At 46.8% G+C, this 16,652-nt stretch overlaps 1 protein-coding gene across 2 annotated transcripts in view; it reads right to left on the minus strand.

Annotated features, from left to right (window-relative positions):
- Vps13d (vacuolar protein sorting 13 homolog D) overlaps window positions 1–16,652 on the minus strand; it is a 213,117-nt gene that overhangs the window by 32,264 nt on the left and 164,201 nt on the right. For both annotated transcript variants that reach the window (XM_051173625.1, XM_051173624.1), the window contains 2 exons: window positions 13,078–13,210; window positions 11,215–11,410 (listed from right to left, as the gene is read on the minus strand). In XM_051173625.1, coding sequence (XP_051029582.1) covers window positions 11,215–11,410; window positions 13,078–13,210 — 329 coding nt within the window. The remainder of the gene's footprint in view (window positions 1–11,214; window positions 11,411–13,077; window positions 13,211–16,652) is intronic.

Genomic DNA, 16,652 nt, shown 5'->3' on the forward strand with positions numbered 1-16,652 from the left:
TTGGATTTGACAAGAGCCTTCTACAACCTGTTTCTTTACAACACACAGAAAGAGAGATTGAAGAGCAATACCAGACTCAAAGCTAGGGTCAGACTGGCAGAGGGGCCACGGACTGCCTTCATAGATGCTCCAAAGTCGCTGTGATGATGAACTGAGATCATCCATGTAAACCACACAGAACTGGGCCTGGGTCAAAAGAAAGGCTTACAAATGCTAGCAGTGTTATCTGTATCAACACTACCAAATGTGTAATGGTGATGTGAGCAGAGGTAATGCTCTGGCTTTCATGAAAACACCTCACACCACAGAATTGGATGAATTAACATCAAGTCTGCATTATAGGGCTTCTGATTATATATGGCAGATGTAGGTCAGGACCCCCTCCCCCAATGTGAAAGCAAGAGGCTGTACATGGCACATACCCAAATGGATAAAAGGAAGGTGTCAACAAGTTTTAGAAGCCAAAACACAGATGGAAACATGGCGATGAAATGTAAACCTGAGGGAGGGGAAGGCCAGAGCAGTGAGCTAATTAGTGTGGCAGAACTTGCTAGATTTCAGAAAGACAAAGGCCCCTGAGGAGCCCTGAAGGCCTGGGTATAACAGGGAGGTGTGTGTGTGTGAGGTGTCAAAAGCAGGATTGGGCCAAAGTCTGCAATAGGAGGAGCTGGACGTACATATCTCCTCAGACAGCCATCTGGCCTGCTGCTCCCCAGTGGCAGAGCTCAGCCGATGGGCTCCACTAGGTCATCATCACAGGACACTCCAGAGCCCTCTTTAGCCTTGGACAGGAGGTGGATAATCACCAATATCCAAGTACTCTCTATTCAGAAAAGAAAGACAGAAACAAATACAAATAGAAGGAAAAGCTCAGAGCAGGGGTTAAGACAGGAGTTCTAAGGGTGATGCAGAGAATAGCCAGCCCATAGGGAAGGCCAGTACATGGGGAGGACCAGCCTTTAGGGAGGACTAGTCCATAAGGTGGATGAGTGCTAGGTCTAGGGGGAATTCCCACGAGAAGAATGAAACTGAAAACCATCTAAGTTGTTTAAAAATGCAAAAAAGAGTTTGTGGGTAAATTAGCAATAGGCAGATGGAAATTAAAAAATAGAACACTAATGAAACAATAATACTAAAGGCGGGGGTGATTGGGTTGGGGACCATGACAAACCAAACAACTTAAAAAGAAAAGTATAACAGTAAACTATGTGGCTTCACTGGGAACACCATTAACATAGTCATAATGTAAAATCTGAATATCAATTTGTCAAAACAGGATAAGCGAATTATACTGAAAACAAAAAGGAACACTTGTGCATCTTAATAGAAAGTCTAATGGGACTAGTGAGGAACTAGTGATTGTTCATTCATTCACTTTAGAATTATAGAGGCAGAGACCTCCAAACTGAAGAAACCGTAAACACATTGAGGAGAGGAGTTTTTCAGAGTGCTGTCTTAGAGAGCAACATCTGCATCTTCATCAGAGAAGGCACGACTACTTCCAAGAGACCTCTGAGATCAGGCCTGTTGACTGTTGATAATCCCTCATAGGAAGAATGTAGGGAGGGTCCACTGACCCTTACCTGATCTTGGTCACGCCCTTCTGCACCTCCCAGCTAACTGCATGCGCTTCTGCCCAAACAGCACATAGTCTCAGCATCTCAAGCTGAGCATACAGACTATGGAAGGGTAACTGAAGGGGCACTTGACCTGTGCAGCTACGTGGATGTCATCATCCACGCTTCAGTGAGACTTTCTGATGGCGTGATGCTCTGGGGTCACCCATGCCCTTCCTGTAAGTGACTCGCCACCCATGCTCTGTAAGCCCAGTAGAAGTACTGGTGCCCCAAGCTGGACTTTGGTGGACTCGTACTTCAGTTTGCTGTTTGCGCCCTCTAAGGAGGGGGCAGACATTAGTTTATATCTCTTCAGGGAGAATGTTCCCACAAGGGGGAGGCTGCCCCTTGGGCATCAGGAATCAGATACGGAAAGGTGGGCAGAAGACTGCAGAGTTAGCTACTGAGACACTAGAAAGTCTTTTGGCTTAAAAAAAAAAAAAAAATACAGTTAAAATGCTGAAATCTGTGGTGGCACTGCTTGTAACCCCAACATTTGGGAGACAGAGGCAGAAGGATCAGGAGTTCTAGGCTAGCCTCTGGAATGAGTGGGACCCTGTCTCAAGTCCCCTTCACCTCAAAGAGAAGCTATCTCCCCTTAAATTAAGATTTTTTTTTAAGTGTGTTATAAGAAAACAGTGCAGGCCAAAATAACAAACAAACAAACAAAAAACACTGTTCTTAAGAACTGCAAAGTAATTAATGGTTATTAAGTACAACACAATACAAAGAGCTGAAAAATGAAAGACTTGTTTGTTAACTTTAAAAATAGTGACTAAACTATTTGTTTTGAAAGTGCTGCTATAAACCTGGAAATAAATGGGGGCAGGGGTCCACAGGCTAGAGTTTTACTCTCTTTAAACTGTTAAATCACTAGTAAGTGCATTTTAAGTACCTTACATTTATGTTAGTGAACACATAAGTGGGATTTAAGAGTATCAACAGGGTGCTGGAGGTGACTTAGTGGTTATGAGCATTGACTATTCTTCCAGGGGACCTCACAACCGATTATAACTGTAGTTCCATGTGACCCAATGCCCTCTTCTGACAACTGTGGGTTCCAGACATGTACGTGGTACACAGACCCCTACATGTAAAATGAATAGCATTAAGACACAAACCAAGAGGTTTGGTGATGCTCTACCTGGATACTTTTCAAAGCAGTTTGGCCCCAGTATTCAGCTATTCTCACTTAATACCTACTGCATGCATGGGAATGAGTATTCGACAGGCAGTGGTGATGCACACCTTTAGTGGGGTGGGGGTGCAGAGGCAGGCAGATCTCCATGAGTTCAAGGCCAGCCTACCAGCCTGGTCTACAGAAAGAGTTCCAAGCAGCCAGCGTTATACAGAGGGCTGTCTCAAAAAAAAAAAAAAAAAAAACAAAGCCAACCAAACAAACACACAACCAAAGAAACAAACAAAAAGAAATAAGTGTTCAATAGCCAATGTCTACTGTCAATTTGCAATATTACTAAGCACCTACATCTGTAAAATCACATCAAGAATTGGTGAATCTGAATTAATGGGACCCTTAATAGTTCAGACAGACACACACACACACACACACACACACACACACACACACACACACACACACAATTTGAGGTTCCCACCTTCTCTATAAGGCAGAGGTTCTCAGTCTTTCTTAAGCTGCAACCCTTTAATATAGTTCCTCATGTGACTCCAACCATAAAATTACTTCATAACTGTAACTTAGCTACTGTTATGATTTGTAATAGAAATATCTGATATGTGACCCCTGTGGGGTCGCAGCCCATAGGTTGAGAGCCACTGCTCTAAGGGATGGCAAAGCACGTGTGGCAGTTTGGTTCGCTCCACAGTGGGTAGACAGGTGTCAGCTATTCCCACCCAAACTGTGCCACTGGAGTCAACTGGTGAAATCTGGGGAACCCATGAGCCCTGCCCTGGCCACTCTGCCGTACTCAGCAAGGCTGACTGGATTCTAGCCAGGATCCCCAGGACCCAAGCTCTTCACAAGAAGAGGTGAGGCTCCATTCTTCCTCTTTGAAGTTTTCTGTGGTCGCTGGGAATTTTATGATATAACCCAGGTCGCCCCTGCCATTATCGATGTTTGAAGTCTGTTTGGGGAAAATGGACCAGGAGCTGACTCCGGTGTGAACATGGAGCAACAGCCTCATAAAAACAGCTTTCCTCTGGGAGTTCAAAGGACTCATCCAAATGCTGTGGGCTGGCCCTGCTGCACCAGCTTCACTAGGATAGAAAGCTATGGAGTGGGCAAGTAAGTAAACCCCCAAACCGAGGCAGGGTTCCCTCATCACCTGAGATCAGTCGGGCCTGGATGGACAGGGGCTCTCTGCTCACCACTTACATTGCCAAAATGAAAGTTTATTGGGTCGGGCAGGTTAAGTAAAGGACTAAATTAGGTAAATTATTGTAAGAGGTCTTTCTGGTATGTGATAAAATCTTCCCAATCACTACCTTGAGAAACTTAGTAAAATTCAGGAGCAAGCCAGGAGGGCTGACAACAGTTGGCAGGAGTCCAAAGTGGAACACTGCATTACTGTTGTTGCCCAGTATCTGAGTATTCCAGATTAATCCACCATCACTGATAAGTGCTGTTTATCAGCAAGAGGAGGGACCATCACTATATTTTCCAATAGAACAGCTTGTCGAGGAAATTAACCAGTACAGGTGTACCTGTCACCAGTAATGTGTTTTCAGAGTCACCAAAGGTGACAGGAGGGGACTGTTGTATATTTTCAAAAATCTGAGTTTTGCTTAATTGAAACCAGCTGTATCCTGTGTCTGTTCCTACATGAACTCTGCTGGGGGGTTCTAGAAAAGGCCATTGTACACTCATTAGAGATTAGCAAGATAAAACTAGTGTGTATCTGTAGTCATATATAAGTACATGAATATAAGAATAAGAATTACTGAGTGGGGCTCCCCAGTGGTCCCTGCTCTAAGGCCTCATACATGCTCAAACTCATACTAATTAGAAAGCACTTCCCACTCCCTATTTAGTCCACTCAGGATGCTGACTTAAACTCTAGTCAACTGACTTGATTATATAAGTGCACTATGGTGAGACAGTTTTACCCAGAGTATACTGCCACTGAAAATATGGAACTGATCTGATTTTATTCTCCTCTGATAAGACAAATTAGTGGGAAATTTAACAGGATTCTGTCTTTGAAAGGTGGAAGGAAGGTGAAAGGGAACTACAACGCCCCAACCTATACCCCTCCTGCAAGCTTACGGTCCTTTACCCTCCATTCTGCTGGTCTACAGCAGGGGATCAACGCTGTGTAGTTCAGAATTCTTTCCATTTGAAGCTCTCTGGGAGAAGGGCTTCTACTTGGAGATGGAGCTATCTATAGGAAGATTCCAGTCTCATCCCAGACAAAGACACTACTGCAGCAGGATTCAAGGCTCTTGACAGGCATCAAAACTCCAAAAATGATGCCTCCAAGGCCCTGGCAGATGACTCCCACAGGCAGTAAATGACCCTTCAGCCTTCTTTAGGCACAGAATGCAGACCTGTCTCTGGGAGAACTATGAGCACTACTTTGCTGGAGGTTCAGACTGAAGACCTCAAATGAGAGTTGTGTGAACTCACTGAACAAGACAGACCAATGGCTAGATTCCTGATTCTCAAATGGCAGAAGCCTGTCCCTGAGAGCCAGCATGCTGCTTTCTCTGTGCAGGACGTGTTGGTTGAGACAAGGGGCCTGGGCTTGAGTGGGATTCTTTCTCTTTCCTAGTACAGTTGGTTTTGACTTGAGGAGCAGGATCGTGCTGTTTCCATGAAGTCAGTCATCCTGGCATGCCAAAAATGGCAAAAATTAGACGCTCTCCTTTCTAGAAGTGATTATAATGTACCATGACCAAAAAAGTGTTTTTCCCCCTAACAGATAATCTTGCATAAAAATGAGTCATGGGATTTCAGAAATGGAAGGCTTTTCTCAAATACGTGTGAGCAGGAACACACACGCCTTGCCTCTCTCTCTTAGCGGTAGCGTTGAGCTTTCCATAAGTCATGCTATAATGGGACGGCATTGTCTGGGCCTTTTGAGTGAAGGGGAGGGGAGGGTTTAGAGTTCAACAAGAGGGAAGAAGTCTGTCTCAGAAAATAAGATCTCTCTACTTGTGTTCCTGGGAGAGAATTTTAACTTATAAGGCATGAAGGCCTGTTAAGATGTTTCTTAAAAATATCTTCTCCTGCAATTCCCTCAGCCTGAGTTCAGACCGGAGTGAGACAGCCACTGTCATTAACACAGCTCCTGGCATGGCTTCTGGGGTAGCAGGGGAAGACTGGGGCATGTGCAAATGACCTAACTGCTTTCACCTGCTTCTGGGAGACATGGTCTAGAAGATGAGGAACTGAGAAGCCATGGCTCACTTTGTAGAAGACAACTGAAGTGGAGGTCAGGGCGTCCACTGTGCTCTGTGGCAGCAGGAGAGGCCAGACAGCCCCTTCCCTTTGTTTGGATATAAGGATGTTCCGGCTTCACTACCATACTAACAATCATGGTCCACCACAGCAGAAGGGTACCTGGCTGACCCGAAGAACCACCCACATGAGGACACAAAGAGCTCCAGCCTTCACCCTGTCAATGTTCACATCTCACCCCTGCTCCCCATTCACAGGACTCATCTGGAAGATGCATGCTTGAACTTAGACAAGTGAGAGGCGGAGCCACAGGCTGAACCACCCAGTGCATGGTCGGAGCGCTAATTTTACTGAGTGGCAAGTGAGAAATATTTCCTTCTGAAAACAAACACAGAAAAACACATAAAATTCATTTGCAATCTGAAGACCAAACAGCAACTTCCAGAGAAATGTTGGCCCCGTCCAGACAAGGGGACTGCTTTCCCCTCTTGATGGAAGCGCAGCGGGGAAACTGAGGACATATGGGTCTTCATGAACACCTGCGTTCTGTTAGGCTTTGCTCTTTGGGAAATCCCTAAATGTTCAGGTCAAGCCAAGCCTGCTGGACGCCTCAATGTGACAGCAGTGTGCGGCAGAGGGAGCCACAGCAGGGCCACCACAGCAGGAGAAGCTCTGGGGGCAGTTCCTTCCCACTCCTGGGAGCCAGAAGAAGTACAAACCAAGGAAAAGCTGCCCATTAACAGTGTCTCGGGAGTGTTTTTAGTAAAAAAGTCAAAGATGCCCCCACATAAATCCTCTCTGTGAAATCAATCCAGGCTTAATCAAAAGCTGCCCAGCAACTGGAATCCATCTCTGGGCTCGACACAGGGTCCTGAGATCCCTGAGCATTCATCCTGATGGCTATATTCTTAAGTACTGATCTATCATCATCCCTCAAACCCCCTTCTTCCTTATCTAACTTAAATAACCAGATAAGCCCAACACTCCTGGGCTTTGCTAAATGGCTTTAAATATTTCAAGTTCTGCCAACTCCCATTTTGCCTGCCTTTTGGGGTCTTGACTAAAAAGGTGAAGAAATGTTTTGGTGGAAACCTCAGGGCCCGGCCTCATAAATCTCTGTCTGCCATTTCCCAGCACGCTGTGCTGCCCAGAGTCTAAAACACATGAAGTACGGGCTTAGGCAGGTAGAGCCACCTTCACCCACGGGCATCCCCCCTCCGAACCATGCATTCAGGCAGAGAACAAGACATGCACATGGCTGGCTGCCCGGCTTGCCCTGGTCTGCTCACAGAGTGGCAGTCGATCTTCCATGGCATCAATGGCACCTCAAGCATCTGTGCCATTTTTAAAAACTTTACTTGAGAACAGATGAATGTGGCCCACTCCACGTAGACTGAAGGACACACCCTGAGCCAGCAGAACTCAGCCTTGGAAAGAGCTTCCTGTTTCAGTTCCAAACCACACATACTTGTGGAGTTAACAAATGTGTGTGTGTGTGGGGGGGGGAGAGGTACTGGTCTGCAACATGGACACAGGGGCCAGAGGTGCTGCTGTCACCCACCGTCTTCTCCCCCTCCCCCACCCGCCTTCCTAAGGACTGCTCGAATGCTAGGGAAACTGAAGAAAGTTAGGTGGCTGTGTTTTTGGAATGCCCAACAAGGAGAGGAACTTGGAAATGTTTTCATCTAAAAGGACATGGGGGGGGGGGTTCCTATAAATAAAACCATGCTCTAATAAACATGAGAAGGAGCCAATGTTTCCTGTAAAGCTACTATGCAGATGGATTACTGGAAGGAGTACTCTTTCACAGTTTTATGACTTACTTTGCTATCATCTGCTCAAAAGTTGGGCCATTTAAAACATAGATGGCTCAGATCTAAGCCTTCAATGGGATAAAATATGGAAAGAGAGCAGAGAGCAGAGAACGTCTTCCAAGTGCAGACTCAGAGGCAGAACTCTTGGACTCTTGGGTTCTGTTCCTGGCGAGCTCCCTGGGCTCAGGTCAGTCTTCGGTCAGAATCTCACTTTTAATCCCTTCAAATCATTTGTTAGTCCCTGTTGTCTAAACAGTGGGGAAAAACCCTGAGTAACACCCCTGGATCCTGTTCAACCAACTGGGATAGCTGGATGGCTCTACCTCACTTCCAAGAAGCCAGGGTGATTTATCCCTTGGGTAGTGTCAGGGTGTTCTGGGAGACTGTGGTGTTATCAGGGCAAAGGCAGGGGAAAAGGACACGTTTCCCCACCTGCAGGGAGCTCTGGGCATGGCCTGAAGATAATATTACCCAGCCTTATTGTAGCTCTTCATGGCTCCTATATTAAAATAACCCTGGTTGGGCTTCAAACCTTTGGGAGGCAGACTTAACAGACAGGTATATCTAATCTCTTATTTATAGATGGAAAATGCTGAGGTGTGGGTAGGCTAGAGATCAAACCAACAAGTCAGGGTTAGTAAGTGAGCAGGGTTGAAACTCTGCCCTGTTGTTTTCTGGGTCAAGTACTCTGCTCTCATGAACACATGGCTTCTCATTAATAACCTGGACCTTGACAAACACGCAGAGGGGACCTGGTGAAAAGGCTTCAGAAGACCCTCTCCCACCTCTGCAGTGCAGCAGAGGGCACCATGATTGATTTACTGGCCTTTGGGCACAGCTGTTGCTGCTTTCCCAGTCACCAGCCCTGCAGGAGCTGAGAGGACAGATAACTCCTCCTTTGAGGGGCCCATGCCCACAGGCCCTTCCCATAGTTCTATGGTTTGTTTCTAGGTAGAGTGAGCATCTAAGCAGGATACCACATAGCAGGTGCTGGGCTGGGGCCAGGAGACAGGCTGCCCGAGTCTGGCTTTATCATCTCCAGCCAGCTGTGTGGCTATGGATGACCACAGAGCTTTCTGAACTGTCTCTAAGTAAAGCTCAGAGATGAGTGGGACTAGGCCGGTGGAGGCCTGTAGACGGTGCTGGGGACTCGGTCTTGCCAGGTTCCCCTTGGGGACTTTCTCCTTCCCTTTGCCTAGTCAATCCTTCCTTGTACTTCAGGCTTCAACTGCAGAAGAGTGTCCCCACTGCTCAGACCTCTGGACCATTCTCCAGCCCTGCACTCTTTCTGATCAGACCCATCTCTACACCATCTCTACAGCACTTCTGGGTCATCTGGCATCATTCGGCAAATCGTTATTTATATGGTTGTTTGTCTCTGCTGCCCAGATTAATCCTGAGTGGTCCAAGGTTAGGGGTAGTCTTATGTCCTGCTGTATTCTCAGCCTGGAGTTCACAGGAAATTTTCAATCAGCATTTGCTGACTGGAAATGAATGAGTGAATGATGGAAACAGGATGACACTAAGTCAACTTTCTGTGAAAATGTTGGACAACTGGTAGAAATAACAAGAATATTTCTATCCCTACAGCAAACATGGTGCCATGGTTTATGCTCCTAGAAAGAATACAAAGCCTCCCAGAAGCTGGCAAACCAATGCTGTGCAAAGATTAGTCAACACCCTTAACCCTTGCAGCAAAGAAATCTTGTTTTGTTTTTCAGGACAGGGTTTCTCTGTGTAGCCCTGGCTATCCTGGAACTCGGTCCATGACAAGACTGGGATTAAAGGCGTGTGCCACTACTGCCTGGCAGAAACCATCTTTTAAATTTTTCAATGTTTAATCATATGTATATGCGAGGAGAAGATGTCTGTGTGTGTTTGAGTTCCGGTGCTCATGGAGTTCAGAACAAGACAAACCCTGGAGCTGGAGTTACAGGTGGCTGCGAGTCACCCAACATGGGGCTGGGAACTGGACGCAGGTCCTATGAAAGAGCAGTGCATGGCTCCTAACCACTGAGCCACCTTCCAGCACCTCAAAAAAAAAAATTGAGCAAACAAACCAATCCCTTGATATTTAAGGGTTTTAGCAAATAAAGAACAGTTCTTGAGAATGTTTGGGGGACTTCAGTGGTGTTTACACTTTACCCTGAAGGAGACTTCTTGGGCTTTGAGCAGAAATAAAGAACTAGCTGGAAACACTCTCTACTGCCTGCCTGTCCTCACTACAGCATACATGCCTCAAAATAGACACCAGGGCTGTTTTAGCTTTGTATCTGAGAATAGAATGCAGCTTAACTTTTAAAGTAAACTCCACAGCCCTCACTCCCAGCCCCCCCAAAACAGCTGCTTCCAGATGGAAGACATTCTGGCAGAACACATCGAGGCTCAAGGCCTGGTCTATAACCACAAGCACTTCCACTACAGCAACAGTCACCACTGATGAGGCTCTCCAGTGACAGACAATGGCATTCATTTTAATCGGGGTTGACTTCACTTTGACTCTTACTGAAGGAGCAACAGGTGTGAGCCCAGCCCAGCGTCTGAAGGAAGGGGCTCAGTGCTTTACTCACAGAACATTAGCTGTCTGGGCTGCAGTGAATTCCGATGGGCACAGAGGAGCCACGCTGGGAATAGCAACCCTCCTTGTCCCTCTAGGGAGTGAGGCTAAAACAGACCATTAACCAAATACTAAGTTCAAGTGGCTGGGTTCTGTGGGACTCTGGGTTCTGTGGCACTGCATGGGCCGTCTCTGATGTCCCGCCCTAGTTGGTGTCAAGACAAAACAAAATCCCAACTTGCTTGTGGGAGTGTGGGTGCTTGTTTTTTCCACGGCCGGAGGACTGGCTGGCATTTTCGACTAGAAGGAAACCTAAGAGAACACCACGTGATGAACTGCATCTACACATGTTCTAGAACTACACTGAGTCTAGGAGCAAAGACCACCAAATTCAGTAAGCCAATGGGCATGGAGGCACAATTAGCTTGGGGAAACTTATAACGATGTAATCCTAGTTTTGACCTCTTTAATGAAAGAACCAGGCATTGTATTCTCCTATCTATATCCAACCTAGCATTATGTATTTATGGAAAAACGCATGCCACTTTTTGATTAGGTAGATGGAGTGAGAGCAGGAGTCATATATCCCAGACCGGCCTTGAACTTGCTATGAACTTGACCTCCTAGTTCTTCTGCCTTCACCTACCTCCCCAGTGCTGGAATTATAGAAATATGCTATCCCTTCTTCATGCCAGGGTGTGCCTTCTCTACATACGTTTTTATTGCACAAGTCAGACATTTCTTCTACGTGTATTTACGTTAAACAACATATAGCTAATGCAGACAGTAAATCATTAAACACATCACTGTGGTCTAAAGAAGCCTCAAACCTGTGCCATGACCACTGACCTGGGACCGCTGAGTGTGGCCGTGTCTCTCACTGCCTGGGCTGTTTCAGATGCAAAATCCAGGGCCCCTGCCACTGGCTTGGTCACAGTGCCCACAAGTCCTTTGCCAAGGCCAGATATGAAGCCGCTGACACCTCCTTCTGTTTTCACACCTTCCACTGTTGATGTTATAACACTGGTCAGCCCACCAATGATACCTAGATGGGGAGGAAAACAAGGGCTTCTGTCACCTGGTCAAGGACAGAACCAGAATTATTTCCAACCAAACTCCCAGTTCATGAATCTGGAATGATAAAGGCAGTATGTTGCTCTCTAGACAGACCACAGTCAAAGGACCCAGGGGACTTGTTTAGGAAGTCCAGAATCAGAGGATGCTGTACAAGACTATGAGTTAGAAGGAGTATGTGTCCTGGATAATTAAAACAAAACTTTGGTCTAGGGATGTCTTAAAAGAGTTTGGTGGGTAGAGTGCCTGCCTCATGCCTCATGCACAGAGCCTGGCTACATAAAACCAGGAACAGTAGCAGACACTTGTAATCCTAGCACTAGGGGAGTGGAGACCAGAGGAATAAATGCAAGGTCATCTTGAATTCAGCTATGCAATAAGCTCACGGCCAGCCTAGAAGAAATGAGATCCTGCCTCAAAAAACAAACAAACAAAAGTCATTAGTCAATCAATTAAGGAAAGAAAAAGCTGAGAATTAATGGTGACTTTTTCCCCCTATCCCAAGTCTTACGCAGTATTTGGCAACAAAGAGAAGATACAGACAATGGGATGAGGCAATAGGAGGCTAGAAAGTAGGGTCCTTGGGAAAGGTTTGAGATCCTCTAAATATAAGGCAGTAACTAGCTACAAGTTTCAGTTTTCCGTGAATACTGCAGGGCGGCCAGTACCACCCAATGTTTGACATGGTTCGTGTACTACTGCATGTTTTGCTGAGATCATTAGAGTAAATGGTGAAGAAAGCTTTAAGGCACCCCAAATGTTCAGTACAGCTGCCAAGGCCAACCAGGACCCCGAGGGGTTGTGTCAAGCTTAAAAGACCAATCTAAGTGAAAAGGGCATTCAAACGTTTTAAAAGCTGACAGCAATGGTTGACGCAGGCCTGGAGGTGGCCACAAGTTGGCAAAGGCTAGGGAGTTTGCAGGCAGTGCAGGGAAGAGGCAGGCCCTGTACAGTGAGCATTTCCAGGACTCGGGCCAGGGACACTCACAGGATGTTTACCCTCTGACAGTCGGGGTGTGAGGAAGCTCTCTGCACTCTTCAGCTCTAGTGAGACAAATTGGGGAAGGAAACTGGCTGGGTGAGAAAGTCTAAGAATGCACAGAGCTCTTTCAGATTCAGGGTCCTTTTGCTGCAGCGAGGCAACATCCCCCATTCTAATCTTTGAACAACTTTCCTGGCCGAACAGCCAGGACTTAAGAGATAGACTTCAATGGACCTGGGTCAAGCAGGACTCCAGGTTTATTCACTTATTTCATGAGTGAGTGGGTGAGTGAGTGAGTGTGTGTGTGTGTGTGTGTGTGTGTGTGTGTGTGTGTGAGAGAGAGAGAGAGAGAGAGAGAGAGAGAGAGCGCACGCAAGGGAGAGAGAGCGTGTGTGCATGTATGCAGAAGTTGGAGGACATACAAGGAAGTCAGAAGACAGTTTGCAGGACTCAGTTCTCTCCTTCTACCTGCCATGCCAGCACTTCCCCTGGGCCGTGTATCTCCTCAGCAGGTTCAGGAAAAGGGGGGGGGGGCTGGCGGGCAGGCGGGCTCACCAGGACACCTTGCCGGGACTGTGCTGCTGCCAACTTTCTTCCCCCCTTGCACTGAGATGTGTGTAAAGGCACTTGTGGCAGGAGGGGCACAAGTAACTTACCATGAGCCAGGCCATGGATGCCGGCCACGAGGTGCTCTCCACTGGTGGCTGCATGGTACCTGATGTACTCTCGCTCAGACTGGTGCCGATTGTCCATTGTCTTCCCCAGGCCATCTGATAGCGTCCCTGCAAACTGGGACAATGAAAACACAGAGGAGTTTTAAAGCCTCAGCATTAGTTTTTATATTAAATAAACACCTTCCCTCATTCTTAGCTAGGAGTCAGTAAATTGTGGTTATGCAGAAAGATCAACTACTGAGTTACATACACTGTCAGGCCCAGCAGAGTGGCTCTCAAACCCTGGGGGGAGGGGAGCGCGGATACAGGGAAACAAGAAGCAGAGCTGTTACAAGAATCCTCTCAAATCATTTACACATCTGCTCCACATATAACACCCCCCCCAAAAAAAAACAGTTCACAAGAAAAATATTCTAAATGCTGAACGTTTTTGAGCACTGATTAAACTACTGCAGGTGAAACATTCCATGCCTTCCTTGCCCCATGTGAAGGACAGCAGTGCTGGAGAGTGCTGGAGAACCAAAACCACTAAGCAGCCACCTGTGAGGTGTGCGTGAAACCCGGGTGAATTTCACATCGAAACTTGGGTCTCCTCTCCAGGGAATCTCACGTGTAAATAGCCACGAAGCTGGAAGATCCAGAAATTTTTAAAGACTTATGGGCCCAAGTACTTCAAGAAAGAGCTACTTTGCCTAGACCCCCAAAATTTTATTGAAAAGTTATAAAAGTGTGAGCTGGAGAGATGGTCTATCGAATTGAAGTACTTGCAAACAAGCACAAGGACCAGAGTTCAAATCCCTGCTGTCCCTGTAAAAAAAAAAAAACCATTACTGCTGTACAGGTACCTAGAACTCCAGTGCTGTGGCTGTTGTTAAAAAGGTTAATAGCAGACTTGAACCCATTGCTTCAAGTGGAAAATCCATTCTTTCCCACAAGTCACAGGATCTTATCCACCCAGGCATACTTTGGCCAGAAACAGTCGGGTTGCTGGGGCTTGTTGGCCAGCTGTCTATCCCAAGGCTTATTTAGAAAACAAGGCAGAGGTTGAGCAAGTAGGACATTTCCTCTGGCCTCTGTGTGCACACACATGTGAACATACTCCACAAACACACATATTTACAATTTTTTACATTTAAGTTAAATGATTATAGAAAATGGCCAGGGGTGGGAGGAGAGGAGGTAAGAGTTGGGATCCTTCGCTATTAAGGACACAGCCCTGTGTTCTAAGGAGCAGCTGGCTTCAAGGCAGGAGACACGCCAGAGTATGGCTCTAGGGTGTTATATCACAGTCTCTGGAGAGGCCGGTAAAGGTGCAGCTTGGCGGAGGGCTTACCTGACATGCACTGAGCACAGGGCTTGGTGGGGGAAAAGAGAGATGAAAATCCTTAAAGTCATACCTTCTTTCACTCACTCAGCAATCACCAAGTGCCCATCAGGTACCCAGCCCCATTAATCAAGGGAGAAAAGGAACTGGGTGAAAAGATTAACAGCAGATTGAATCCATGACTTCAAGTACAAACCCATCGTTCCCCACAAATCAGAGGATTTTATTTTCCCTAGCATACTTTACCCAGAGAAGCTGACTCATCCATCAAAGCTGGATAAAAAGGACATAAAACTCTGTTTTGTCACCAGACAATTTGAAAAGGTTTAACGTGACAGTTAATAAACCACAGGGTACTTATCCTCATCATTCAGGCACAAAAAGAGAAGGGTATCAAATATATAATTAGCCTTCTCAGGAAGGATCTACCAAAACAACTGGTTTAAGCACCAATGACCCAGGACTAACCTCTTAGAAAACTCACAGGAATGTTATTCAGGTATACAGCTCAATGGGAAGACTATAGGCCAGTAGCCAACCTGGAGGACCCAGGACACTGGGCAGCCATCTGGGGGCCAACTTCATTCTGATTTGGTGGAGGGGGGGAGAGGAAGGAGGGTTTCTGGGTGTGGTTAACACATATCAGATTTGCCCTGGAAACCATCAGTCTAGAAGCTTCTTGACACTGAGTGGCAGGTGAGTTCTGAGGGGAAGAAATAGCAAATGCTTCCTGGCTTCAGCTATGGGAAAGCTCCTCCCACTCCCCCACCCTCAGGCCCGATGCTGATGTGGTCTAGGGCATCAATGGCACACCCTCCTGGAAATCTGATTCCCACCACAGTTTGCTTTTCAGCCCCACCCTTTCCATCACTCTACAGTTAGTTACAGAAATAAAGTTAATGGAAGTTAATTGGCGGCTTCCTTTAGGACTATGAGAAGAACCACGGGAGGTTACAAAGCCATCACTGTGGATATGGAGGGTGGACTTTGTTCTTGGAGAGCCACCACGGGACACAAGGCCTGCACATTGGCCTGAGCCAGATGGCTGGCCCCTCTTGAGCACTGTGAGAGCTTTGTGCTCTGAGCCTTCATCTGCACTGGGGTGAGGTGATGGTACTTACTTCACCATGTGGCTGGTAAGACCAGCAATAGTAACTCAGGGCCTGGTGTCCAGCTAGTTTGTCAGCTGCTAGTCCAGGGACAACCATCACCCTTTCAAAGGATTAGAACTGTGGCCAGCCACACTAGGGTTTAACTTCAACAACCACTTTTCAGAGTGGGACCACCTATAAAGTCAGAGTGCTCAGTGGATAGTAGTCAAACCTTTCCAGCTCTAACTTCAAACTATCTCCACAGGCCTTGGAGCCTGTCCTGCAGCCAGGGGTCTCAATGCAGTAACAGCGGTGACTTAAATGCAGTGGCCAGAACTGCAAGTCTAGAGCATTAACCCCATCTGTGCTAAAGCCCCAGAGCTGGTAAGATGACAGTCACATGGGGCATGTCAGTGACGGTGTCTGTAGCATGCACAAGAGCTCCCCGGCTGCCTTCAGCATCTTGGCCAGCTGGAAAGGAGCAAGTACTGAGGGAAAAGTGGAAGTAAAGGCCACTTTAACAAGAATGACGATAAAAGCCAACTTTTCTCACAGGCAAATGGTTGGAACTAGAAGAAACCATCCTGAGTGAGGTACTCACTCATATAAGGATTTTAGACATAGGGCAAAGGATCACCGGCCTACAGTCCACACCGCCAGAGAAGCTAGGAAACAAGGAAGACCCTAAGAGAGACACACATAATCCCCCAGAGAAGGGGAAAGGGACACGATCTCCTGAGCAAATTGGGAGCATGGTGGGAGGGGGGAGGGAATGAGGAGAAAGAGAAGGGGAGAAGAGGAGGACATGAGGGAGCAGGAAGATTAAGTCAGGGGAAGAACAGAGGAGAGCAAGAAAAGAGACACCATAAAGAGGGAGCCATTATAGGTTTAAAGAGAAATCTGGCACTAGGGAAATGTCCAGAGATCTACAGGGATGAACCCAACTAACAACTAAGCAATAGTGGAGAAGCTACCTTAAATGTCCTTCCCTGACAATGAGATTGATGACTACCTTATATGCCATCCTAGAGCCTGCATCCAGCAGCTGATGGAAGCAGAAGCAGACACCCACAGCTAAACACTGAGCCGAATTCCTGGAATCCAGTTGCAGAGAGTGAGGAGTGATGAGCAAAGGGGTCAAG

This window comes from Phodopus roborovskii, unplaced genomic scaffold (assembly GCF_943737965.1).
Source record: "Phodopus roborovskii unplaced genomic scaffold, PHOROB, whole genome shotgun sequence".
Taxonomy (NCBI): Eukaryota; Metazoa; Chordata; class Mammalia; order Rodentia; family Cricetidae; genus Phodopus; species Phodopus roborovskii.